The sequence below is a fragment of the Tyto alba genome, unplaced genomic scaffold, assembly GCF_018691265.1.
Source record: "Tyto alba isolate M040663 unplaced genomic scaffold, T.alba_DEE_v4.0 Super-Scaffold_21, whole genome shotgun sequence".
NCBI lineage: Eukaryota > Metazoa > Chordata > Aves > Strigiformes > Tytonidae > Tyto > Tyto alba.
In genome coordinates, this window is record NW_024881295.1 from 8,084,307 (window position 1) to 8,111,758 (window position 27,452).

Sequence of the window (27,452 nt, forward strand, 5' to 3'; positions counted from 1 at the left end):
TCACGCGTGGCCCCTGAGAGGAGCTTGTTGGAGGGGGGGGAGATGAAAACTAAGCACCTCCCATCTAAGGGTGACAGGCAACAAGACCCGAATTGACAGCGCAGTGGGGACAGGGGCAAGAGGTCACTGGACACCCTGGACTTAAACCGACATCAGAGCTTCTGTTTTACATGACTTTAAACAGTCATTTAGCACCTGTAGTGCACTAAAGCGGCAAGTTTTAACTCGGAAAGGAGACGATGTTTGTTTTCTTCCTCCAGACCCAAGTAACACCTTCCTCCGGTTCTGAATTGTTTCTGTTTAAATACAGAAAGTTATTTGTAAACTAACAGATTGCAAAGAAGTTATAGTTTAAATTATGGTGATGTTCAGGTCCCTCTGGAGCATGAACAAGCATCTGTCAAACTCCATACTAATTAATACTCTTAAAAAGACACCTCACAACCATTAAAGCTTTAATAGTCAATGAAATTAACACATTCTGATTTAACTTACACTAGGTATATTACCCCCAAGAAAGCTTAGAAAACACAGTAACAGAAGAGATTGTCTTCTTTTAGAAAAAGGGAGACAAAAATCAGCTGTGCACAACAGAAGTGGTTAAGGTTGATTTAAATGTAGTTAATAGAACTATTCCAGTACACAGTAAGGAAGCAAAACTTGGCATTCCTGCTTGAAGTTTAAGATGTACTGGTAAAACTAACTTCTTGCAGAACATTATAAAATTAAATTATAGAAAGTTTAAAGCTATAGAAGACAGACAATGTAAACCAGACCTCATATCTTTTAATTGTAGTTAGAGTAACATTTCCAATTCTTCTTGCAAATTTGAAGATACATACACAGAAGAAATTAACAAAAGAGCTGACGTAAAATAGCACCAGTCTTCTGTGGTACAGAAACGGATAGCCTGACACTTTCTCCCCTGTCCCCCACCATTCTAAAAATCAATTTTAACATTGTAAAATTTAGCATTTCAAGCTTAGGGAAATCGCAACTGAGAAACTGCCTAAAAGCTGTTCCAATTCAAAATGCTACATTTTGCTATTTGACAGACTTCTGAATACTGAAGTTCACACTCCAGAGTTCTTTCTTCTGAGCATCACAACCTAATCACTGCTGCTCGTTGTACAAGATACTCCCAGTAAGCATCTATAGTGTCTGCCCTGGGCTGCACCGGAGTTACAGAGAATTTATATTTTTGAATGAGCAGCTTTCACATGTCACACATCTGCCCTCAAACACATGCGCAAACTCAGCTTCAAAGCCATCACTGTTTCCTATTTTTAAAAAAATTGTACAAGACATCAGAACAAAACATCAAAAGAGTAGTTAACCTTAAAAGTTAGTTACTTCTCCTGATGTATTCATACACTAATGCATTGTCTTCATTAAAATTATGCAGAATCTCTGTAGTGGAAAGTGTTTAAAGTGCCCATCACTCAATACAGATACAATTTGGCTGACTTTCAACCCATTATTTGAGACTTTCACAGAGCTCCCTAAATACTGATACTCCCACTGAGTCTTACATGTTTGATTCTTTTAGCAATTGGTCAAGTTCCTTTGGGTTATCATACCTCACTGAGAAAGGAGGGATCCCTTTTATCTTCCCTCCTTTAGCAAGAGGGAAGTGAAAGAAGAGAAGAAAAATCTCTCAAGTTAGAGGGAAAAAGGTGATTGAGAATGATTGGGCAGCAATCACAGAGAAAACCTAAACATCATTCACCACTTGCTATACACTGATTTTTGTTAGTGTCTTCTGTAAAGTTTAACACCTTCTCAAATTACTGTTTGCTTCTAATTACAGTCACTATTTGACCCACTTTGTTGAGTATTAAGCCCTTATTAATCACAGAAAAAGTCCTCTGAAATTACTGAAACTGTACCTGTTTACACTTCAGGGGAACCTGTCCCATTTCTTATGTCTTTTTCCCTTCAAGTATTTGCACAGTGAAAGAACCATAGAGGAGAAGCAATGTGAACTGTGGAATACATACAACAACCTAGAATACTACTGTTCCTACAGTATCTTAAGCAGACTACTTTTCCATAAACACAACAGTGTTTACTAAACATAAGGCAAATGGACACCGGAGGCCACTAAAAAGCTCATTTGTATATTTCCCTTTATGAAATAAAAGTCTAATTTCATTTAAGTGCTATAAAAGGAATCCTACCACATAATATTAAGAATTGTATTTTAAAAAAGCTTTGTTATCAATGCTTGTTTGTCTAACAATCTGTTTAGAGAATTTACATTTTTATGCTGAAAGATTTTTTTTTTATTTATTTCCAGAGAGACAATGTTTATTACAAATCTTACTACAGTTAATTGAGCTGGTGCTTTGACAAAATTGTAGTCTGTTACTTAGTATAGCAGCTACTGTTTTTATAATCCTTAAAACAGTGGAATTCCCAAGGCAGATTTGTCAGGAAGCTGTAAACAAATAATTTCCCAAGACTTATTGGCAATAAAGAAAGTGGTCTTTAGTCCTTTAAGATTGAAATTTCTCTGCCAAATTGGAATTTTGGAAACTGTGGGATCTACTTCCAAATTAATACTCTGGAGCAGTTTGGAAGCTTGTCTCTGAGGAAGAGTCAAAATCTATTTCTAACCCAGACTCATCAGAATTTGGGAGAAAATTAGGATAGGAGTTTAAGTCTGAATGCTCCTGCATGTTAGCAGAATCATTTTTCATAGCTGAGTGCATGAAGCATGAAGATTCCCAGAGCCAGGTTTCAAGGTCTGCAGAAGAGTGAGGCATTTTAAGGCGGCAGTATGAAGAAAGAAATTCCATAGTAGATGGGACAGTTTGACATTTTCTTAGTGATGCATAGTTGTCTTTCCTGTTTAAAAAAAAAAAAAAAAGAAAAGATTATTAGTGTTTCAATTACATTTCTATTACTGTTCAGATGTCTGACAGGAAATCTTCATATAAGGAAAAACATTAAAGGACAATACGTAATTTTAAATGCATTTAGTGTGTTAGGATATGGGACAACAGGAAAAGGATCTTGAAACAATCATATCTAAAAGAGGGTTGCTCTGCCATTTTGTGTTGTCCTCAGAAGTAGGTATGAAATAGTTTTACACTAAAAGTCACACTGTTCTGATGAGCTCAGAAGGGCAGACCCAAGTTTGTACACTACCTCTTCAATAGTCCTGTTCTCCCAGCTATCTGCTTGGAATATTTGCTGATTTACCAATCATAGCACTAACTGAACATTAACAAGAATAATCTCAACATTTACAAGTTGAGTAGCAAGTTTCCAGATGCTATCTCCGCATTCCACTTTACAACCAGCTAATTTTCACCAACTGAACAGCTGAAACAGAACTTTCCTACACTCTAAAACAGCACCCGAATCACCAGGTTAGTCTTTTTCAATCTGAGAGGAAACTGAAGTTCCCACCAAGAAAACCCAGTTTTTTCTTTAAAGGTTATCCTTTCTTGCAGTGCTTTTGGGGAAAAAAAACAAAAAAAAAAAAAACAAAAACAAACAAAAAAAACACCACACACAGAACAACCTACAACACCCCCTCTCACACAGAAAAAACCCAACTTGCCATACACACTTCAACACCAGTTTCCAAACCTGAAGTTTAGGTGCACTAGAAGATACCATCCACCAGGTTAAGTTTCCTAAAAGGATTTTCAAACTGTAAACAGCACTAATTTTCATGATATTTAAGTTTGATTCCAAACCAGAAGCTAGATCTGATGGCATAAGGGGATGTCCTGGGTTTGAGTGAGTGGTGGAGTTTTTTGGTGGCAGGGGAGGGGTCTATAGGGGCAGCCCCCTGTGAGAAGCTTCTCGAAGCTCCCCCAGCTCCACGTCAGCTCTACTTCTGTTTGGGAAATTGAGCCCATCAGCTGTGCCTCTACAATAACGTATTTAAGAAAGGATGTGGTGAGGAGTTGGACTTGTGAGGAGGAGTTGTAGCAGCTGCGTGAACACCAAGGTCAGTGGAGGAACGGAGGAAGAAAGGAGGGGGGAGGTGTGCCGGAGCAGAGACCCCCCTGTATCCTGTGGTGAGACGGCAGGGCGGCTCACCCTGCCAGCCATGGAGATCTGCGGTGGAACAGACATTGATTTGTGGCCTGTGATTTGCCGGGATGATCATGGTTCTGTGCCTGAAGAAGGCTGGGGTCTTGTGGGAAAAGGCAGCCCCGCTACTGTAATTCAGTGCTGGGAGGATTGCAGCATGCGGGGGTGTCCCACGCCGGAGCAGCCTGGGAAGGGCTGCAGCCGTGGGAGGGACTCCAGTCGGAGAAAGTTGGTGACCCATGATGGAGCAGTGTGGGGAACGCTGCGGCCCATGGGAGGAATTCATGTCGGAGAAAGTTTGTGGAGGACTGTCTGCTGTGAGAGGTGGGCCACGATGGAGCAGGGGGAACAAGTTCCAGAAACTCCCCCCACTGAAGATGGAAGAAGCAGCAGCACAGACTGCACCCCCCCATTCCCTGCCCCTGCGCCGCTGGGGGAGGAGGTAGAGATATCGGGAGCAGAGCTGAGCCCGGGAAGAAGGGAGGGGTGGGGGGAAGGTGTTCAAGATGTGGCAATGCTTCTCACTGTCCTACTCTGTTAAGTGTTGTTGTTAGGGTCCGTAAAATGTATTGTTAATTTTTTCTTCCCCTAACGAGTCTGCCTTTTGCCCATGACCACAATGGGTGATCTTCCCCTCCCAGTCCTGTCTCGAATCCCAAGCCTGGCTCATTTGTCCCTTCTCATCACTGGAAGAGAAGGGAGAAATGAGCGGCTGCATGGTGTTGGGCTGCCAACCAGGCTCAAACCACAACAGGGGAATAGTGTAAAAAAAAGATGGGGGCAATAACTTTCTGTAAAAGCATCAGTAAGTTATTAATGGATGCTGAAACAAAGTACAGGCCCACAGCCACCTGTAGAATACAATGCAGAATTTTACACACAGAGCCTTAGGACCTAGCTACCTGAAGAGGGAATCCACTTAAAGGAAAGCTTCAGAGAACTTGTAAGTTTGACAGTGTAAGCAGTTCAGTGAGAGCTGATACCTTGAAGTTATTATAAGAGCATACAGGAAGATCCACATGACCACCATGTTCTGTTTTATGGCCAAGAGCTTGCTCTTTCCTTGAGAAGCAAAATAATGTTTCTGGTTAATGACTCAATGACCAAATAACCTGTCTGAGGAGTCAAATCTGAGAGAGTCTTGTGATACTGTGCCTTCCAAATGACCATTTCAGATGAAGACTCTCATGATTGGCAAGGCTGGAATATGAGCAACACCAAGAAGCTGCTAAATAAGGCTAAAAGCAGGAAGATGACAATGCCCCAATTTATTGTGGAAAGTCAGACATATCATTAAGAAGGAAAAAAGAATACTGGATTATACATGGCATCGAATAACTGAAGAAATGACAGCAGGATGCTAGCAAATATATAGCAAGAACTACATTTCTGTTCTGATGGCCTGAAAAGCCAACTATTGTTATACAAGAAAAGGCTTTAACTGATTTCACAAGGGGAGAAGAGAAACTATTTGTATATAGGAATTAAATGCTTCTGAATTCTAGATAAAACTGAATATTGTAAAAGGAAAGTATCTTTACAACCTCATATTAAAGCCACCATTTAATACTTCCAAAGGGAGAAAGAAACCCAAGCTTCAACTTCATTGTCTCCCATTAAGCCAGAACCTTTAACAGTAAATTCGGCTACTCTCTACTTCTAAGACCTGGAACGTATGGATCTGATCTTTCATGATGCTGATGCAGAACCTGGCAAAGCTTCTTATAAGGAAGTAGGATGAAGCAGTTCTCAGACATATCAAACCTGCATTTTTGATGGCTCAGTGTATAGCACTGCCAGGGCAAAAAAGAGCAGCTTTGATCTTTCTCCTTATCTAACATTATCACTAAAAACAGGCAGACAAAAGCTAAAGAACTCTTTGGTTGAATAAAAGGGTATTTTTTGTTTTAATTTAAAAATGTACTGTATATAGAACATGGCAATGCTTTAATTAAACTAACTGCTACAGTTAGAATTTTCCAGTGCTACAGCTATTTCTTGGAAGCTTTTATGAAGCGTTTAAGAATTCTGTTCACTCTTAATAGCTTTTCAGGCTATTTTATCTCTCCTCTCTTCTACCTCCTAACCAGGAATTTCAGGAGTTGAAGCAATCAAAAATTACAGTAAAATAGATTGACCTACTCTGCTGAGATCTGGATTTATACTTTTCCAGACTGAATCTTAGGAGACTTCATAAGAATTTAGACCTCAGAGAGCGCCTAGGTCTCTCTACTTTATAGCACTACTCTGACACGACTGTGCAACTCTGTTCCAGCAACCAGTCCATTTTTTTAGCAGGAAAATCTAAGCTGAATATTGGTCATATTAATTTTGTGAAAGTCTGGAGAGCTTCTTGGGAAAATTCTACGCTCCCCAGCAAAAAGTGAAACAGTAGTGGTATGCTTAGGCTCATACCAAGGTGAGTTGTCACAGATTCCTCCATACACAGTGCTACAAAGTTTAACAGAATCTAAAAGTCTGAAAGGCTAAATCTCACACCAGCTTGACAAAGCAGCCTAATGAACCTGATTAGAGGTTCCTCTTATAGGAATAGGTGTTCCTAAAAATTTTCCTTATGTGTCTGATTTTAATTCTTCCCGACTATCTTACAAGACTGTACTTCATCAGCTTTTTACCTCTTACACCCCTTCCTGTTCAGACTCTTAAGAATCTAGTCCTTCTCCCAATGCTTTCCACTTCCTACCTGCTACATCTGACTTAGAACACCTTAAGGAACCATTTCCTCCTCTTTTCTTCCTGTTACTCCAGCTACTGTGGAGCAGAGAAGAAGTCTGTTTTCAGTCCAATGCCTGCTCCATAACTCACCCCTTTCCCCAAAAAGTATAAGCCTACCAAGAAGCAACACCTCTTCACCCACAATATGTATCAATCATGGATCAACTATAAAGAAGCAGCACCAGAAAATATACTTAATAAACAATGCTAAGGATTAGAAGCAGTGAGAAGGGTTTTGCATTACCTTTGAGAAAGTTATTACATCGTCTTTTAAGAGAGAAACTTACTAGTACTTGAAGCTCTGACAAAAGAAAGAATTTTTAAAAATGCATCATTTACATGCAATAGCACTCCACTTTACCTGGATGTACAGAATAGCTTGCTTTTAGCCTGCGAATAAACTGTACCAGCAATCCGACAAAGCTGTTCTTGCATCCATCGAACATCAGCAGGCATGTCAGGAAACCAGTTTACTAACCTAAAATCAAAACCAAAATACAATTGTTTTGTAAGCAGTAGATGTGATCTGCATTATATTTTTGCATACCATGCCCAACACCCAATAAAATAACTTGGGGAGAATGAAAGCTGTGTTAACTCCCCCACCAAGGTCTCCAGTTCTTCCCAACCTCCCTGACTTCCCATCTAGCCCACTCATCTCTTTCACAAGCTACGAAAAAAAGGCAACACAGACAACTGTACCTCTGATCTATGCTGAGTGGCTGACCAGTATGTGCATTCCACACCCTATGACCAACATTTAGGAAGCCTGAAAAATTCTCCTATCTACGAGAACTTTATGGTCAGTTTAAAGTTAGGTGGAGGAAGAAGAAAGAACAAAAGAAAAGCACAATGGAAGAACAAATACAAAGCAGAAACTGAACAGTGTCACAAATGTATTTTTTTTTTTCCTGTTACACTGGAAGGGGATGAAGGGGAAAAACCCACATAGATATTCTGTTGAAACTTGCTTCCTCCCAAAAAATGACACATAAGGACCACATTAAGTGGCAAAGAAATTATTTTGCTGGAGTTCTGTGTGGTTCCATTTACAAAACATTTGATTTTTCAATTCTTTTCTAATGATAGCAATGACATCTGCTGCTCAAGGCCTGGAATTCTCCTAAGCAAACACAAAGCTTAGGGTTCATGGTATGTTCATTTAACATAATTGTTCCTTTACAAGAACTGAAAAACTTGTAAAATGAAGTCCTATTTCAAGACCACAACTTTCAGTCAACCTAAACAAACCTGGTGAGAAAATTTATATAGTGAGCAAACACTGGATTTCACTCCTGACTTCAGAAAGAAGCTAAAATCACAAGAAACATCTGGATAGAGTTCAAATACCACTGCAAAATATAGTAATAAAGAATGTGCTCCTCAAAAACGCAGTTAAGGGTGCTTCTTTTGAGCAATTACAAGACATCTAATAGTAATAAGAATAAATTGTTTAGGAATCTTCTTAATATGTTTATCTAGCCTTAGACTAAGAGGCTTTAGGAGGATGCATTATGTAGGCAGGAATAATGGTCTTTGGACAGTTACCACTTGAATTGTAGAGTACCAGAATGCCTACAACACTGAAAAAGCTCTCAGTGAGTAAACTTCCAAAAGTAAAATAATTCTAAAATGGTTCATTTGAAGTTTCTTACCGTAAAGCAACAGAGTAAGCAGACTCTACTGGTAGCGTATATGGTAGCATCAGATATGATATCACCCGCATTGGGAAGAGTTTAGAGAACTGAGCATAGAATCCATTCTGTTCTTTACAAGCTTCCTGCAGTGCTTAAGAAAAATTATTTTTTGAAAAATATGTTAGATGATTTGAAAACAGTCTAAATCACTTGCTTAAAATTTTATAACGTTGAGTGAAGATTACCAAGTGTTACTGAAGAAGGCTCAGATTGAAAATTAAAGAATTAACATCAAGATGCTCTTACCATAGACCTTCTCTCTGTTAAAATATGGGAAACACACTCATACCACAGAGACAAAAGGCATTACCTAGAACTTTTATGCAATAAGTCTAAGAATTAATTTGCAGTAAGAGGATGTAAAGTTCACCTCTCCAAAAATACTTATGTATTTTAGACAGCATTCCTGTCTTGTTAGAAACTGTATGACTCTAAGGAGTTTGTTTAAATTTAAAAGTTCCACATATTCCAGTTGCTACATATAGCTGTAAGTAGTACACTTCAAATTTTATTCTCCTGGGTCACTGGGATCACAGATTTTAGATGCTGAAAACACTGATCAGCATCCACAGAAATACCCTAGGTAAAGCTTGTAGATTAAAGAAATATTAGAAGTGGTTTTGGTCAATTAACAGCTTATTAAGAAGACAGGAAAGCCAGAGAATAAGATATCTACAGAAGCCTGTTTTAAAAATAAGATAGGGATAACCAGTGTTTGGACTGGAAGTTCAACTTTGGTGTGATATATGCTTACAAAAATACTGTGCACTTAAGTTTATCCAAAACTAAATGAGAATTCAGTTCACGACTCTGCACAGTTGAAAGCAGTGCCTTCCTCCTGCTTCAATCTTATTTCCATAGCTAAATCAAAATGTACATGTTCACACTGAAGTATTTAAAGAACTTTTTGGGGGCTGAGCTAGTCTCTAATATCACAGGCGGTTACAAGATTAAAAAGCATCTTATGCAAATTATAAGAGTAAGCAGAGGGGGAAAAAAAAAGTCAAAGTTTGACAAAGTTACAGAAAACAGCCTGAAGCACGTACCTTTACGAAGTCTAGGAGGTAGACTCTCAAATATGCTCTTCTCCAAAGGCCAGGGGTTTTGCTTCAGCTGGTCATTAAGTACTTCCATTTTCAAAGTTTCTGGTCTGCAATCTTCTGTCAATTTTTTTTTCTTCCTATTGTCAATGTGTTGTGCACCCTCATTAAGATTTCTTTTTGTGAAGGACAACTGGATATAAATTGAGTCATTCAGAATACCTGAAAGAATGAAGAGCTTCCACTTAGACTCAATTCACAGGTCTTCAAAGCACCTGTAGTTTGTGTGTCTGTACAAAGGCCTAAGGAAACATTATCTACCCAACATCAAATACACTTGCTCTTATCCACAAGCATTTAATCACTCTGACAAATACTCTTTTGCAGGCTTAGGTCTAACATTAAAAGATGTTCTAAAGAAAAGGAAAAAGTGAACAATTAACTGAAACTGCACTGGAAACATACAGTCATTTACCAAAGCTAAGCTGTTTCCCAGCAAGAAAGCAAATGATTTAAACGAGAGGAAGAAAACTGATTTAGTAGTTATTTGAAAGAACACACCTAAAGCACATCAGACATTTGGGAAATCTGACATGTCAGGTATCACATGTCTACTTTGAGGCCTTGCTACAACAGGGTGGAAAAGGAAAGCAAGTAGGGTACAATATTGTTTTAAGATATATCCAAAGTACAGATCTAAATCAACATTGGTTGCCTTGCAAAACTGGTGCCAATTAATAGCACTGATAATTACTTTAGAAACAAGCACTAGATGATGAGCACAAAGCAAAAAAATACCAGTGTATTTATACTCAGTTTCCAGAAAATCATTATAAAGTTATTTACACATATAGACCACCAAATTTGACTAGAACCCGTATCTACATGCAACAGAATCTGTATCCTACTTACTCCTAAAAAGACAAATGTCAAAAGAATATACAGTCAATTTAGCAATAGTTATCAGAAGTGTTACAGATGGGGGAAAAAAAATTAACTCCTACAGCTGAAAAAACTGAACAAAAAATGAGGTGTATAATTAACGAGTTTGGAAAGGTTGTAATTATCATTGATTAAGCTTGAAGCAAGACAAACCTGTGACAGAATAAAAAAAGGTGATCACAGGATCATTAGTGTGAAAAGGAGGACAATAGTGCAATACACAGAGAATGTGAAGGAAAGGTTCCAAAGAAGAGCGGCAAGGAATCTCAGACATTAGTGTCAGATGGAAACATGCACACAGGAAACTTGTAGGTGCAGGACAGCAATGGAACACATCTTAACACAGTCAACCACAAATTATAGGGTTTTTTGTACAGCTTATGCTTTTAATCACCTGATAAAAGGTATAAAGCAGGACTCTCTCATTAAATATTTAATATTACTAGAAAAATCAAACGCTTAAGCAGAATTGTGACGGTTTTTAGCAGCGAAGAAAAATATTCCAAAAAAACCCGAATATTTAATGTTTAGTTATAACAGAGTATAAGCAGTGAGTACATCAATCTGTGACTGAGTTACAATACTGCAACTGATACTATCTGTAGTAGTGCAAACATGACATTTCAGTTTCCGTTTCTCTAACCCAACCCAGTATCAATTTTCTTCTGCATCCAAAGACTACAGAGGCTAGGCACATTTAACACATGGTTAACTTCATGCTAATATCTAGTTACTGTCTTTAACTTGCTTGTCTCAGTGTGCAGAGCAGTAACATTTATTAGAATGGAATATGTTACTCAAATTCTAGGAGCAGAGCAACTCAATTCTCCTTCCTAAACTCATCTGGGTCCCAACAACTGCTACATTACAAGTCATCTTCTAAAGTCATTCATGGTATAGATTAAGGATTTGTCTGTGACAAAGTTTATATTGTTGTTAGCCAGCTCTCAGCTCTGGATTTATTATAAGGCGTTATTTAGAAATTCATTGGGATGATAGCAGAGAGGAGGTGATAAGATACAGGTTTCACAGGTGTGGGAAACAATAGCCTATTCCTACTCTTCATGATTAACACAAAAATCTAGTAAAATGATTTCCCTAGAATTTGAATTCTTTCATAATTTCATTTAACTATACCTTAACATTCACTACACAAATTTAATAAAAGCCCAAAAGTTCAAGGTATGCTGCCACATAGAAATTAACTTGGGTGAATAGTTACTACAACTATGTAATTTCTAGGAGAACTAAATCTACTATGATCCCTTTAAAAAACCTCAAAGACCCTGCTCTTGGCCACTTACAACCCCTTCACCATTTCTTTTTTTATAAACTGTTAAGACCACATCATCAATAATTATCCACAAGTGTTAACATACCATTCTCTCTCAAGAATTTAAGAGCATCTGAATAACCTTGCTCGCAGATCTCTCCTAGTACCTGCAAGAATAGGGTAAATGAGTCAGACAAATAAAAGCAGATTCAATTTAAGATCAAGTTTGGAGAATGAAAAGACACTTCCATCCACCCTCGATCTCCATTCTTTTAAGATAAATATTACATTAACAATTGCTATAATTCAACAGATTCAGGCTAATATGCCTACTGTGATGATGCATGCATGAGCCTATCTTTCAGCTATTACAGATGCATTGAATTATCCACCTAAAAGGACAGCACCCTAACAGTTCACAAAAATTTCTTCCCTTTTTGTTTCTTTGACTAGCCTTTCAGCAGATGTAAGCAACAATGAAACAGGGTGGCATGGAGTATGCCAATTCCCCTCCTCCCCTCACAGTGCTTCCCACTTCCCAAAACTATGAAAAGTCAGCTGTGCAAGTCTCATGCTCAAAATCAGACTTAGTCTTCCATATGGAAGCATCTTTCACCAGGTGCAACACCAACTCACCTACACAGTAGTCCTAGACTAAAATATGAAGTAAATCCTACATAAGTAGAATTTAACATTTTTCTTCAAGTGGTCAAAAAGCCCTCAACTTTAAAAATATATCTATCTATCGCAGTCAGAAATATTACTTCTCCTCTGCTGCATAACCCAAGCAAACTGGCATAGTCTGTTTTCCTTTTTTCAGCTTCTACAAAAGCAATTTAAGAACATTTCCCTCATCAGATCTGCAATTAACACCACTTAGCAAAGTTTAAAGGCAACTTGCCTGTGTGAAGTATAAATTGAGAACTTTACAAAACCGTGAAGCTTTAAAACTTCTGCTAAGTTCAGAAGCACCTGGTTAGCAGGTAAACAAAGGACTACAAACTGACAGTTATTAATTTACCGGTGTTAATTGTATGATAGAATCCTGTGCTAATTCCCAAATAAGTACTGAAAGCCAATAGCAGGACATGCATTTTTAGTCTGAGCGAGATTAAAATAGGAATGAAGACAAACTATGATAAAAATAGAAACAAGAAACATCATCAGAAAAGTTTACATGACTAGATGAAATGCTAATATGACTGTAGCTTTCTGCAAAAGTAAGGCCTTTATATGGAAAGCTGTTCTAGTAACTACTCAAAGGCAGTGACTTACCTTAGGTTCTGGTGGAAAGAGTGCTTGTGTTAGACGATAAAGGTTCCCCAAACTGAGCTGAATGCTGGTGTTGGTCAAATTCATTTCATGAAAGTTGGCAGAGTTGCCCTTTGGGCAGATATCACACTCCCCAGCAAAAGGTGAAACTGTGATGGTGTTCTTAGATTCATAGTGAGGTAAGTTGTCACTGATTCCTCCATCCACATAACGCTACAAAAATTAACAGAAATAAGACATCTCAAAGGCTGAACATTTCTAACTAGCAGATTTCCCATGCAAGAATTAAATAGTATTTAAGACTAACAGACCAGTCTCTGCCTATGCTCCCAGTCTAAACATTTTGAGTAGCATGCTTTGTCCTCTAATGCCAGTTTAAAAACATTCCTACCTAGAGTTTCATAGATAGCCTAAGAGCATTATGGCTTTTTTTTCTGTATGTTTAAGAAAGAACAAGTCCTTTTCAAAGATCATAATCGCATACAACATGCAGAGAAAAAGTAGTGCAGCTGTCTCTTCTTCCTCAAAGGAGAGCACCAACCAAAGAGCTACCAGAGTACTTTAAAAAGTATACAAGTAAAGAATAGCTCTACACTTCAAAGCTCAAGTTCTGTGATACTAAACCATTCAGTTAGAGTAACTTGAAATTACTCTTAATAATTAGAACTTGATATAAAAGCATTAAAAATATTCGGACATAAAGAAACTGCAAATAAAAATGGTTAATGCTTCAGAAACCTTGCCAACAGTCATGGATTATATATTCTGCTTTGAGTGCAAGCTTAGAAGCTGTTCCAGGTTATGCTTTTGTCTCCATCGTGTTCCGCTGTCCATTTCTGCAGTTTTAATGCATCATCACCTTAAACATTTTAAGACCCAAGAGCTGAAGAGTTCTGTATTGGGGTAACTAATCTATAGTGCAGCTGCTCCTATGGCCAAAGACAACTCCTCCAGACACTCACAACAGCCATCTTTCCAGTGGGAGCAATTGCAGCTAGTTTGTTCTGACAGGGGCAGAAGACCACTCCACATTAGCACCTTTGCTGGTTCAGTGGCTGCATTTTCCTTTTTCCTAACTAGGCAACCGACATAGCCTGTAGTTCCTTGTAAAATGTAAAGGTAACAGAGCAGGTGTTTTGAGCAGGAGCAACCTGGATTACCAATGTCATTTACTTTGATACCAAGAAACAAATTAGGAATTAGGAAGAGGACAGCTCAGAGCAATTTATCCAACATACTCTTCTAGAGCAGCCTGTTCCTCTACTTGTCAGCTGTCTTGGACATTCTTTACACCCAGCAGCATGCAGCTACTGACAAACTTCCTGTAGCTGTAGAACGCAATCACTAAGGTACATGTACAATCACCAAGTCCTTTGTGGAAGTATCAAGAACAATAAAACAGATTTAGCAAAAGAAGAGCCATAGCACGCAGCCTTCTCATTAAATTATTAAAAGGTGGAAATACACATCTGTGTCACTGTTCTACAGAGGTAAATATTTTTAATCATCTGGAGTTTCTGCTTATCTATTCCCCCTAGTAATTTTTTAATCTAAAACCATTGTTGTGTTTGAAAGGGGTAAAAAAAACCCCACCACACCCAAAAGCTTCACAACTGGCAGCTAAGAGATACCTATTGAAAGTTATGCTTAAGTCTTTTTTTTAATGTATACATGCATAAAGCACCAAGCCAGTAAACAGCAAGATGCTACGAAGTTTGCATACTTGACATTCTACTGTGTTTAAGCATTTAAGGAGGCATGCCAAGCATATGAAACTGTGGCATTCTTACCAAGTTACATCAAAAACGCTTCCTAAGCATTAAAATCATATCAAAATAATTGCAAAGATCAAAAGGATACAGTTATTCCTTACTTCCCCTTCCCTCAAAATTTGACCAAGTAAAGCATCACTTGTTTGTGTTCGTACTCTGAACTAAGCCTTTTAAATTAACACTGTTGTCCGGCGACAACAACTGAATAGCCAGATTAGCCTGGATCCACCTAAACCTTGGATTCAGTCCAACGTTCTGTTTTCATAACCCCTTTAATCTGGAAGAGTTTAAGGAGACATACAAGGTTTACAAGCACAGATAAAGAAAAATCCCTATACGGTTCTAATCACTTTTGCTTAAATTTCAGCATGAAGAAGAAAATACATGTCATGTCTATCCTTGACCTTTTAGCACTTCCAGACTGCCTTGAGAACAGTCTGTAATCAACCACGGTTAAACATGTTTTGAATTTTTTTTTTTCAATATTCTTTCCCCTTCCTTGTGTAAGGAGCCCCAGAGTTGGAAGGAAAGCAAATGCAAGTTAATACAACACTACCAAAAAGCCACTGAGTGTCACTGCCTTGATTTGAAGTGCATGTCTCCCTCCAGATTAATCGAAACACCTACAACAAACTATACTAACTTTTCTGCAGTTGTTGCCCCTTTAATGGGGGATTTTAGAAAAGCCCTCACAGCCATGAAGTACTAAGAGGTTTTGTAATCAACAGTTTCTGTGAAGCAATGGAACAGACTAATACACTGACACTTTACCTTTCAAAAGCAACATTCCTTACACTGAATGTGTAATAACAGAAAACATTAAAAAGCTTTATTTATATGTAACTGAACATGAACTTGAATTGTTTTAAGGGAGACCTACCTACAGCAAGAACACAAAGACTTACAATAAACTATCTTACAAGATTATTTTTTTGAACAAACAAGTGTAAGTGATCCTTCCTAGACATTTGTGCAGGTGAATAAGCATCATCTTCTTCAATAAATATTTATCCTTAAGCTTAATACTTGCTCGCTTATAATAGCCTCTTTTAATTTCTTGCATCAGCAAGCAAGAAATTTGAGAGAGAAAAAGTGTGTGTGCGTTTTGCAGGGTGGTAAAGAAATATACATAACCTATCTTCCACACATTTAGCATTTCCTTGCTTTTTTTAAAAGTTGTAACATACAACTACAGTACTAGAAGCTATGACGAGAGTATTTATTTTACAATAGGATAACCTAAAAAAGCACGTACACTGGTTTTTAATATTTCCAAAACATCTAGAACTATTGTTAGATCTTAACAATAGAGACTTACCACACCTCTAAATGATGGTGGAATTAGGCCACAATAAATAGGAACAAATGAACTACAGATTAAAGCCTGCAGGAAAATGAGACCATATAAATTAAATGGTAACTGTTCTATTATTGAAATTATCATTTACCTTTATCTTTTTAAATGGTAGCAAAAACAACCAAGCAACCAACCAAAACATCCCCAGCAAGTACATTTGAATAAAAAGGGAAAATAAAGAGGGTATTATCAAGCATTATTTTAACAGGATGAGGGTAATCTGCATTTCTTTTTTAGAAAGTAACCACACTCCATCTAAAAAAAAAATTGTAAGACTCACTAAAAGACTATTTGTAAAAATGCTAATTAGCAAGGAAAAGTTTATAATCATTCACTCAAGCTATACATTTTCTGATTAACCAAACTGAGACACAAATATCAACATTCTGGGCTGATATTAAACTAGCTTTATAACTGATACTCAGAATTTTAAAAAGCTGGTTTTGACTGTTTCTTGATCCCTGCTTTATTAAGAATGACCTTAAGAAAATTCATATTCATGAAGGATATAGTTTCATTAGATACACTTCACTTTAAAGGCATTTATCCTTTTTATAATCCATCTTTGCATCTACTCACTAAAACAGTTCACACGTACACTGACTGGGAAAACTAGTACTTCAATGTAGTGTAATGAAACTGGAATTCCTCTTTAAAATATTGCCAAAGTCACAATATCCTAAAATGTTTAAAATGGATATCTAATAGATGATGTTAAATGGAGTTAAGATTAGAGAAACTTTTTGAAGTTGCCAAAACCAAACATACCTGGACAACTTCTTCTTTAGAGTTAAAATTAGATATCAATGCATTTTTACCATCTGATACTCTGGTTAGTGAAATACACAGTCTGCCCGATGACAACTGGTGAGTATTTTCTGGAAGATTTCTCATCAGTCCATCTCTTATAATCTTTACCACATTAAAGGAAGGATGAAGAGGACCAAGATTTCGCTTTCTAGCTTCTTTGGCTAATGCCAGAACATCTGCACAAGCTTGAGCTGAAAATAACATTTGAAAACAGAAGATATGTCAAAAAAACCCAAAAAACACACTTGCAGTAATAAAGCATGTCTATGGCTCCAACTTCTCTCTCTGATTGCTAGCATGAAAATTCAAGAGCTTTTTAACAGATAAAATAACTGTCCGCTAGTGTTTAACAGAGTTTAGGGGTTTTCTGAGGAAAAAAAAAAGTCACTTTAGACTGTCAAATAGAACTCCTGGTAAAGACCTAGACACTAAGTTACTTACATGTTATTTATACGTAGACTTTAAGTGTCTATTAAAATACCCATATAAGATGCTTCCGTTAGGAGTTATTGATTCCTGAAACACATTATTTAAGAAAAAAACCCGAAGATGGGTGACCTTCCATAAGCATGTATACAGGGACATGTTCCATATGCAACATTCACAAAAACACACAGTGTATGATGCACGGATTTACACTCCACAATGTGTCTGCTGAAGAAGCAGAGCACCTGGGTTCACCACAGCTAGTAACACTTGTTGAACTTTAAGCAAGCTTAAAGTTTCAGGGCACCAATTATCTTCATTTATAAACACAGTAAAGGGAACATTAAATGTGAACTTACAGTAAGGAACATCAAGAGGTAAGTGGTTAAGGAATGCAGAGGAGATCTGTAATACCTCTCACATGTCTCCACCTAAATAGGTGCTTTTTTATCAACATGTAACAGACATGTCAATTTTTTTCTCCAGTTATATCAGCATTTGGGAAATAGCTCAAACCACTACAGAAGACACAATTGTTTCAGAAGAACACTGAAATCATTTTAACAGCCACACACCTAGACATAGTAAGAGCAGCAGCTCATCCAACTGCAATGTTTTGTATAAATTTTTAATGTCATGCTTCTCCAAGGCATACTTTGAGGAAACTGCCTGATAAACTCGTCAACTTGGTAGAGGAAAGGGGGTGGGGAGGAAGGTCAAAGTAACAGGTTATTAACCCAAGTGATATACTACAAGGTCATCTAAAAATACTTCCAGAACTTGCATATTTTAACTTACTCTTTCTAGAACAGATAGCATTTAACTTTAAGTTAAATGTGAGCACTGCACTGGAAACAACTCTTCTTAAGCCCTCGAGTTCAGATTAATTTCCAAACAAATTATCTTTCTGCAATGTTATTTTTCCCCCTCAAATAGCCATGAAGAACATTTCACACAGTAAACCAAGAGTCTATGTTCAAAAGAGTATCTCTCAAAAATCTGAGTTATCAGACACACTTCATTTTTACCACTACGACTTTCTTCATTCCACCCTTGCAGAGTGAAGTCTTGGGCCATGAAGTCACAGGTACCAGTAGCCTGACCCCACCTCCCACCCCAGAAGACAGCAAACAATTTAAACACAGCTCACTGTTCATGGTCAAATATATGCTTATGTTAGTAAATCACATCTAAAAAATGGCACAAGTCACATTCTGGCAAGTGAAGAAGTTATTTCCAAAAGCAGTCATGTAGGCAGTATTAGCAGTTCTATTTTTCATGCACTCAGATATAAATTACCATCTATCCTTTTTTTTAATAAACTAATTTAGCAATGTTCAATCTTCTAAACTTTCTCAAGAGAGAGAAATCAGGCATGTTGCAGGAGTCTGAGATACTGAACTACCAGAAATCTGTCTGGGAACAGCAGTCTTAGTGCATTCATTTATTTCCTTTTGCAAAGTAAGTACATTTTTGAAAATTTATGCACAGAGCAAGTAAACTATGTGTTCTAAAAAAACAGACCAAGAGCACTGGGTGCTTGGGCACATGAGTAAACAAATACACGCAGTCTCACTTCTCTGCCAGGTCTTGACCCTGTTTCTGTAGCTAGCATCCTGTGAAATTGAAGCTCAAGCTATTACTTAAGTTTGAAGCATGGTAACATCTTCACTCATTTGCAGTGCAGGCCCATTTCTGCAGGGGAAAAAAGTAAACCAGTGCCCTCCAACAACCTTGTATTGCGATTATTTACCTCTCACCATAAAAAACATCAGGCTCACTTTACACATCCCATTAAAGGGCTACAAAACTGATGACCTCTGACAGTTTAGATTTGAACTTCTCTCATTTCAACTTCCTTTCAGAAAGTAACTACCCATCAAAATGAAATTTGATTTCAAAGATGTTTACTCATGTCTTCCACATACAAGAATATCTACATCTGACAGTCAACAGTGAGAAAAAAAAGAAAAATCAAGGTTACATATTTCATTTATTGTAACCTAACTTAAATATGAGAAGGGCTCCTAACAAAAAAAAAAAAAAAAAAGCATATGTGTCTACCCAAGAGTATGTGATATTAAAACACTGAAAATGTAAAAAGCTATTCATTATTAATTCAACAGACTTCAAAGTATTCCAACTTCTTTCCCTTTTCCCTTCCTTCCTCAACAGGACTAAAACACAGTTACCTCTTAGGCTGGTGTATTCCAAAATGGGATCTTCTCAGAAAGGGACAGAGGGCTGGAGCTCAAGTCAGACTGGGATTTTAAGCAGACCTTGGTACATCTGTTTTATTTTTTGAAACGCAAGAGAGCTAAAGAAATTAATGTTCCTATTAAATGTGAACTGTTTCTAGTTATATGTCTACATTGCAAGTTATACTTCTATATTCCTCTTTTTAACAGATAACTATTGTTTCCCACAGAGTAAAACCTGACATTGTATTTACAGCCGTCACCAAACCTGTTCTCTTCAGTGCCCCACTCAAATGGATGACTACATCACCACCAAAATACCAGATCTTCAAGACATCCATGGAGAAGATCTAACAAGGAGTGCAAGTTCAGTTTGTTTGGAATAGCCTGGAATGCACATCATCCTCAGAAGAACAGTCACCTTTAAGCTTTTCCCTCTACCTTCCCCCAGATTCAGTGAAGGAAACTTCTTCCTCAGTCTGGAAAGGTACACTTTTTTTTCCATTCAGTGGCTAATGCTTACATTTATTCAGACTTGAAATTCTACAGACTCTGTTTGCCTATCCAACAGGTAATATGAAGCACAAAGAAAACCTTTTGTTTAAAACATCCAGCTACAAACCTGTAACAGATGAGATACACACATCAATTTTAGTCAAAAACTTACTTGTGTATAGTCACGCACAACTAATGTACTAATTGAGGGCTGGGTCCAGCCAAGTTTTGAACGCCTCCAAGGTTGGAGGTTCCACAACCTCTCTGGGCACCTGATTCAGTATTTTACAACCCTCACAGTAATTTCCTTTTCCTTACATGAGATCAGAATTTGTCATGTTCCAGTTTGTGCCTGCTGCCTCTTACCCTTCCACTACTCATCTCTCAGAAGAGTCTCACTCTGTCTTCCCACAGCGAAATGCAACTGTGAAAACACGTGGGACTTATAACCACATCTGTAGAAATAACAAATACTGCATATTAAAGTATATCAACATAAGGGAAGCACAAACTAATAAAATAGATTATTATACCATGTAGTGTTTCTTTAGAGCTTATTTACAATCTTCCACTTTCACACAAACTCGCAAAAAATTAAGAGTTAAAAAGATATAGAATTAACATAGGAATACCTTCTTAGTTTGATGAATGTACAGTGATTAAGATTTTAGAATGTGGCTGGTTTTGAACTGTCTTCCAACACTACCAAGCAGCTTTTTTTTTTTTTAAATAAGTTTCCAGAAGAAATACACTTGCCCATGAAACACAATACCTTGGTCAGTGATCACTAGCTAGTCTGTTAGAGAAAAGCAAAAATCTCAGGTGGCATATGAGAAGGGAAAAACAAGGGAATAGTTTTAAGTCTGCAAGTTTCAATTATTAAAATGCTAAAAATTTTAAAAGCTGTTAATAACACATACCTTCAGGTAAACAATATACAGTTTTTGTGCTTAAGAGCTCTTCAAATATTTAAAGCAACTTCCTTAAATCATTTACAATGACTTAAGACTTCAAATTGGATACATTCTAAAAATAGTTATTGTGGTTAAATATGATTTATTTTAAAAGCTTACATTAGGTTTGTAGTAACTCAAGTGTGTTATGTTAGGACGTTACAGCAAAATTGAATTAAAGGGTTTAAGGAGCACAAGTTTCTTGCTGAAGTTTTGAAGAAATTAAGCGTATGTGAGAGAGATCAGTGGCTAAGCTGCAGGGACAAGCATTTCACAGCATTACTCTCTAGCTTGTACAGAGAACTTCTATTCGTTTTAGTCAGCTAATCGCTCCCTCAGAAATTTAAAAGCAAAACCCAAACAAGTACTCATTGTTTTCCTCCTCCACCTATAAGTAGAATGAACTGTGAATTTACAAAACCTTCTAGTTCTAAACCTGTTAAGGGTACCGTTAACAAAAGCGGTCAGTGTTGAGTCATGAACTAGACAAGCTTTTATTTAGTAATTTGTTAGGTTTAAAGGGAAAACCATTTTCAGATTTCCAAATATTTCATAAAGTTTAACTGCATTCCAGCTGCTGTCCCAAACACCTTGGTATTTTACTTGTATTGAGCTTGCTTTAATGTCCAGCATGTCTAAGTCACTAGATAAATGTGTATTTGGGTTCTCATGAGCCCTTAACATACAACTTTTCCTACAGCTTGAAACTTATTTCACAAGAGAGACTATGTTTAGTGGCAAACTAACATCATTTATCCAGTATATATACAAAACAAGATTCACTCTAATTACTTAAATCACAATTAAAATCAGTGATTTTAATCAATCCACTGTTTCTAATCATATACCTAAGTGACCTATGCAATATACACTGTGCACAGATTAAAGAGGAAAAGCATGTTAAAGCTAACCTAAGCCCTGACCTTAACTCTCTGCTGTCTCCCAAGAAAGGAGAAGCTTTAGAGAAAGCAAGTTAATGCTAACTGAAAATTCATGTGCACACGTAGCTACAAAAGAGATGCTTTATTTCCCAAGAAAGCGTAAATATTTTGTTTCAAACTGAGGACAGGGTTAGTCTGCTTGCTTTGAAGGGTGTTAGGCTTCACCTACCTCCCGCTCTCGCTGCGGTTTTTAATACCCCCACCTCGCACGAAGGCGAGAGCAGCTGCCACCAGCCCGGGATCGGCAACGCCGAGGCCAGGAGGCACAGGGGCTCCTTCCGCGCACACACGTATCTGTCCCCGGACCCGCGGTCGTAAACTCCGACTATTTGACTACACGAGTGTTGAAATCGGATGAGGCACCAGCAAGACCATTTCTTGAGCCCGGGAGGTTGCTAAATATCCATCCCCGGTGAACACAGACTAACTTTACCACCTGTGTCTTCCCTCACCCTCTAGGAAACACACCATTTTCCCCTGTTTTCCTCGGAGATAAGATGTGCGCAGGATGAGACGGGAAAAAAAAAAAAAAAAAAAAAAAAAGAAAAAAGAAGAAAGAAAAGAAGAAAACAAACAAACAACAACCAAAAAAACCCAACAAACAAGCCTGGCATCTACAGGGCCACATAACCCGCTCGGATTTAATTAGGGGTCGGGATCCCCTTTGAGGGTAGAAAACGAGAAAGAGAGAAAATGAGCCAGCCCCGCAAGGAAGGGCAGGGCAGCTCAGCCCAGCCCAGCCCAGCCCCGCCAACCCCGCGGCCGTCCCCGCCAACGGCGCTCCCCGGGGCCGGGGCCGGGGCCGTAACCCTGCGACGGCCGCCCGCAGCGGCAGCCGGCCCGGCCCGCCACACCTGCCCCTTCCCGCCGGCCCGGGGGCTCCCCGCGGCCCGCCGCCCTCCCAGCCCGGGCGGAGCCGCTGACCCAACGAGCCGCCTCCGACGAGCACGGCGCCGGCGAGCGCCCCGGCGGAGGCGCCGTAGATGTGCCGGGCGTCGCGGATGACGTGCGGGGCGCGTTCCTGCAGGCAGGTGGCGGCGCCGATGTGGTAGACGCCCAGGAAGCCGCAGCCGGCGAACGAGACGCTCCAGCCCCGCTCGCGGTCCAGCATCGTCGGAGCGCGGGCGCGGCCGGCGCTGGCGATGCCGCCGGCCAGGCCGCTGCTCCCGCCGGCGGAGCCGCTGCCGAGCGACTGCGGGGCCACCGGCTGGGCCCCCCCCCGGGGCGGCTTTACAAGGGCGCAGCAGCCAATCCCGCGCTCCCGCTTGCCTCGCCCCGCCCCGCGGGGCCCGCGGCGCCCCAGCCAACCCCAGGGCAGATGCAAACGAGGCCCCGCCTCCCCCCGCCCCCGCCGCGGGGCCGTTGGCTTCTTCCCCGCTGCCCCCGGGAGAATCGGTCCCGCGGGGTTCGTCCCGCGCACCCCCACGCCGCGAAATAGAGCCCAGGCGGGGCCAACGGCGGCTCTGGCGGGCGGGCGGGTTGTGGTAACGCTGCAACGTGCACTTCAGCCTTCAGGTAAAAACGAGGGCAGCGCCGGGCGCTGCTGCTGGTGCTTCCAGTCACGGCCGGGTAGCGGGACGCGGCTCGGCTCCCACGGCCCGTGTCCGTAGCGGGAGGTGTGGGTTTAGCAGCCACCCGGGTTATCCGAGGCTCAGGGGAATGTATCATGTGAGTGCATACAGTCATTTCTCTTTCATGGTCTGCTTTAAGAGCAGGCACTGTTTAATAATCCTGTAACAAACTTCAAGAGAAGAAAATTCATTATGGTAATAGTAGCTTTATAAAGGGAAGATTATAGAATAATCTGCTTTCTTTTCTGAGTATCTCAAACCATTAACTTGCACAATTCTGTGTTCGTGTTCTACCAACATTTTACAGACAGAAGTACAAGCAAAGCAGCTAGATGACGTCAGAAGTCTAGAAGAGCGTCACCTCCCAGAGTTTCAGTGTCATCTGACTGATCCATCAAAGCCAGGTGTCATGCACTGATGGACTTCTGGGGGTCTCATAACGACATCTTTAAGCACCTGAAGACCTCCAGAAAATCTGAAGGACACTACCAGAGTGATTGGACCCAACTGATTAATATGATCCCTTGCAATTGCCTTTACAGAACTGCTTAATGCAGTGCCGCATCACGATGTCTAACCTAGCTGCAAACAGGCCCATACGTTTACGAGCACAGCACTGCGCAAGTTCTGTCCATTTGCTACATCGTACAGCAGCACTGTGTTGGTGTCAACCAGCCCTGACTCCTGTCTGTGTCAGTGTAGCAATGCCATCACGCTTTCAGCTCTATTTTCATCACCACTAGTTCAGGAATTTCTGTGGAGTGCTGCATCGCAGGCCAGAGATGTGCCCTAAATGTTTCTTTGCTTAAGTCATCCCAAGTCTTAAATGCATGTGGACATGTCCAGGCAGAGTTTAGCTCCCTGTGAAAGGTGCTGGTATCCTCTAAAAGTTGTAAGAGGAACTGGCATTGTATGTGGCTCCTCTCTATCACCACACATCCCAGAATTGCCATTAGGCTCCCGCTGTAATGCCGGTGGCATGTGTCAGAAGGGAATTCACAACAATTACCTTGCCCAGAAAGGGGGGCTCCCCAAAGCTGGACTATGAAAAAAAAAAAAAAACAGAACAACATGTCTGAAATCCTCTTGGATTTAATTGCCTCACTCAGGGCTGCAGAAAACCTCTTCAGCTACTTGCAGGCACCATCATATTCTCACAATGGGATTTGAAGACATCTCAAAAGGGTTCAAGAGGAGCTCATACTTCCCAGATACACCTAGGAGAGGTTGTGTTGTGCAATTTTTTATTTTTAGAAAATGCACTGCCAGGAAAAGAGAGCAGGATTCAAGCTTTTTTTCAATCTGAGTGGGCTTGAAGCCACACTGAGCTATCAGTAGATAGTTTTACCAGGCAGATTTTGAATAAACCTTGGACAAAACTCTATGATGAAAAATTCAGGATTCTGCCTTTAAGTGAGCACCACAAGGCCTGGGCCATACTTACAGTTTTCCCACCTCTAATTTAGCTCTCCAGCCACCTCTGTCTTGTTGGACCATGCGTCTTCATCTGTCCATTGTCTCACCATTTCAATGAGCAGAGCAAAGAGTGTCCTAATCCCAATCCTGCCTGTCATTTAGGTGCTTCCCTTCGTTTAGGGAAGAGGGACGTGCGAGACTGAACCCATTTCAGTTCAGAGGGAAGGAGGGAGCTGAAAAGGGAGATGAAACCATATCGCACGCTTCCTAGAAGAGTCCTGTTTCATTGAAAAGGTGACTGTGACCCCTATCTATTTCCACTCTCTTCTAAAGGAAAGCACCTTCTCCACTGTATTCCATATTCTTTCCTTGTGTGCTCTCATACTATTTACTCAGACCTTAAGTGCAGGAGAGTGCCATTTCTTAATCCAGATTTTTGGAAGAGAGACACTGACATATTCAGAGAAGGAAATTTCTGAACATCTTCAGAAGTTTGACAGGGAGAGGCAACTAAATGGCTGAGGAGCAGGGGATATTCAGACCATTATCCCATCAATAGGTTTTTCAGGGCTAATTTTAGTTTTGCCAGTAGAGATCAACTCCATTTAAAAATATTTTTTATCCCTAAACTGCCACTAGAAGGCCATTCCTGAACCTTGTTTCTTTGATAGAAGGAGTCTTATTTCCACTGTAAAACGATACATGGCCAGTTCATAGCCATCTGTTCTTGTACTTTGTCCTTTTACATTACTATCTCTTATATGTCACTGACAATGTTTGGAGTGATAAGCCTTATTCCCCGCCAGCCCTCTTTCTGTGATACTCGGGGAGCTGAGCTCCCCCAGCTTCCTCTCATGAGAAAAGTGCTACAAATGCTCCCTGACCAGTACCGCAACCAGTCTTCCAGACGGTTTCACTAGAGCTTTACTCAGTCTTTGCTAGGGAAGTTGAATCACTGATTCAGATTAATTATATTATGATCATCTTATAAATCCGGGTCCTTCCCCAACTCAGCTTAGATAATTTTTTTTTAAATGTATTGCGATACCCCAGTGTGCAACAGCAAGTTTGTTCCCAACACTGGACTCCCCTTCCTGCATATGCTTATTCTTTTGCAGTACCTGGTTTTGCCTCCTTGGGCTGCTCCCTAACAAATTTTGCAATTTCTTCACTACATCATCTCCAGTTTAGCAAATAGTTTCTCATGCAGGAAAAAAAAAAAAAAATCAGGTGGGGCACATACAGACAGGATGGATCCCATTTCCCTTCCCAGGAAAAGCAGCTGTCTCATCAAAAAGGTAGATTAGTTTGACACACTGAACCTTTAGCTAATCACTGGCTATCTCATCTCCCTTTTATCTCCAGGCCTATAAAGATAATTGTCCTTCCTCCCAAAACCTGTTCTAATCCCTTCTTTTTATTTCCTTTTTTTTTCCTTCACATTTTTCAGTTTATTCATTTAATTCCAATTACAGGTTTAGCTGCCCTGCACATAGCTGTTTAGGATAAAGATCCTGGAGCTAGGTCTGAAATCTGGGATGTCTGAGAAAGCTGATGCAACCTCATCACAAACACTACCAACTAACCCTACTGCGGTTGTACAATATGCAGTTTCAAGATTGTCCCATTTATCTCAAGTATCACTACATATACTGTGCTGCAATCTGTGTTGCAGACATATCCTAAATCCTTTACTGAATCCAGTCCATAATCATTTCCCCATAATTCCAGGCATATGAAGTAAGTGATGAAAATCAAATATAGTTTGATGGGGGTATACAACCTACCAGGAAACCTGCATGCAGTTTACAAACTTCTGTAAACAGACAGCAACCCAACCCAATGTTTGGCACCTGACTTCAACAGGCGTGTCATCTGCCCATCATTTAACCACCAAAAGCTTCTCCCTTAATCCCTTCCATTTAGCTACCATGTTAATTATGATATAGGTGTGACATACTGCTAAAACAGAGATTAAATCAAATCTGTGGTAGAAGAAGAGAGAAACCGACAGTGCACTCATAAAGTGCCTTTAACTCCTTAGAAGAAAGGCACCACTTAAGTACTAGGCTAGCTGGAGGCCTATAATTTATAGGAAAAGGAACCACATAGGATAGAGCACCAGCAGGAGGTAACAAGAGCATTACTGGACAGGTAGCAAGTCATCAGGTGTGAGATCTTGCGCAGCCTTGAAAATCTGATGAGAATTTCTGTCGTTGGAAGGAGAAGGATATGAGCTCTAAGAGATAACTGCTGAGCCCTGCTTGGAAACAGCAAATGTTTTCTATGATTTTTGACTTTCAGGGATTCATTAGTAATCATTGATCTCTCACTTTTCATAAAGCATTTTAGAAGAGATTGATGTATCGTGATAGCCATTTTCATGGGGGAGGTGGAAAGGGATACAGTAGCGAAATTAGCCTAAGATCACTCAGCAAGGCCAGTTTCAAAGTTGGAGAAGCCTGATTTACTGAGTGCTAAGCCAGATCAATAGTCTAGC

General features: G+C 39.6%; 1 protein-coding gene across 4 annotated transcripts in view; it reads right to left on the minus strand.

Moving 5' to 3' along the window:
• Positions 1 to 438: 438 nt before the first annotated feature.
• The window catches only part of LOC104363487 (1-acylglycerol-3-phosphate O-acyltransferase Pnpla3-like), a 54,269-nt gene continuing 27,255 nt past the window's right edge, over positions 439 to 27,452 (minus strand). The window contains exons 1-9 of one of the 4 annotated variants that reach the window (XM_042795203.1): positions 22,890 to 23,197; positions 16,911 to 17,143; positions 16,104 to 16,169; positions 13,017 to 13,226; positions 11,848 to 11,908; positions 9,533 to 9,748; positions 8,445 to 8,577; positions 7,151 to 7,267; positions 439 to 2,850 (exon numbers count right to left, since the gene is read on the minus strand). In XM_042795203.1, the coding sequence (XP_042651137.1) occupies positions 2,559 to 2,850; positions 7,151 to 7,267; positions 8,445 to 8,577; positions 9,533 to 9,748; positions 11,848 to 11,908; positions 13,017 to 13,226; positions 16,104 to 16,169; positions 16,911 to 17,143; positions 22,890 to 23,076 (1,515 nt within the window). In that variant the 5' untranslated portion in view covers positions 23,077 to 23,197 and the 3' untranslated portion in view covers positions 439 to 2,558. Of the gene's footprint in view, positions 2,851 to 7,150; positions 7,268 to 7,491; positions 7,576 to 8,444; positions 8,578 to 9,532; positions 9,749 to 11,847; positions 11,909 to 13,016; positions 13,227 to 16,103; positions 16,170 to 16,910; positions 17,144 to 19,570; positions 20,412 to 22,889; positions 23,198 to 27,452 lie in introns of those variants that run through there. The other 3 variants (XM_032986464.2, XR_006165534.1, XM_032986465.2) reach the window with 3 other exon arrangements.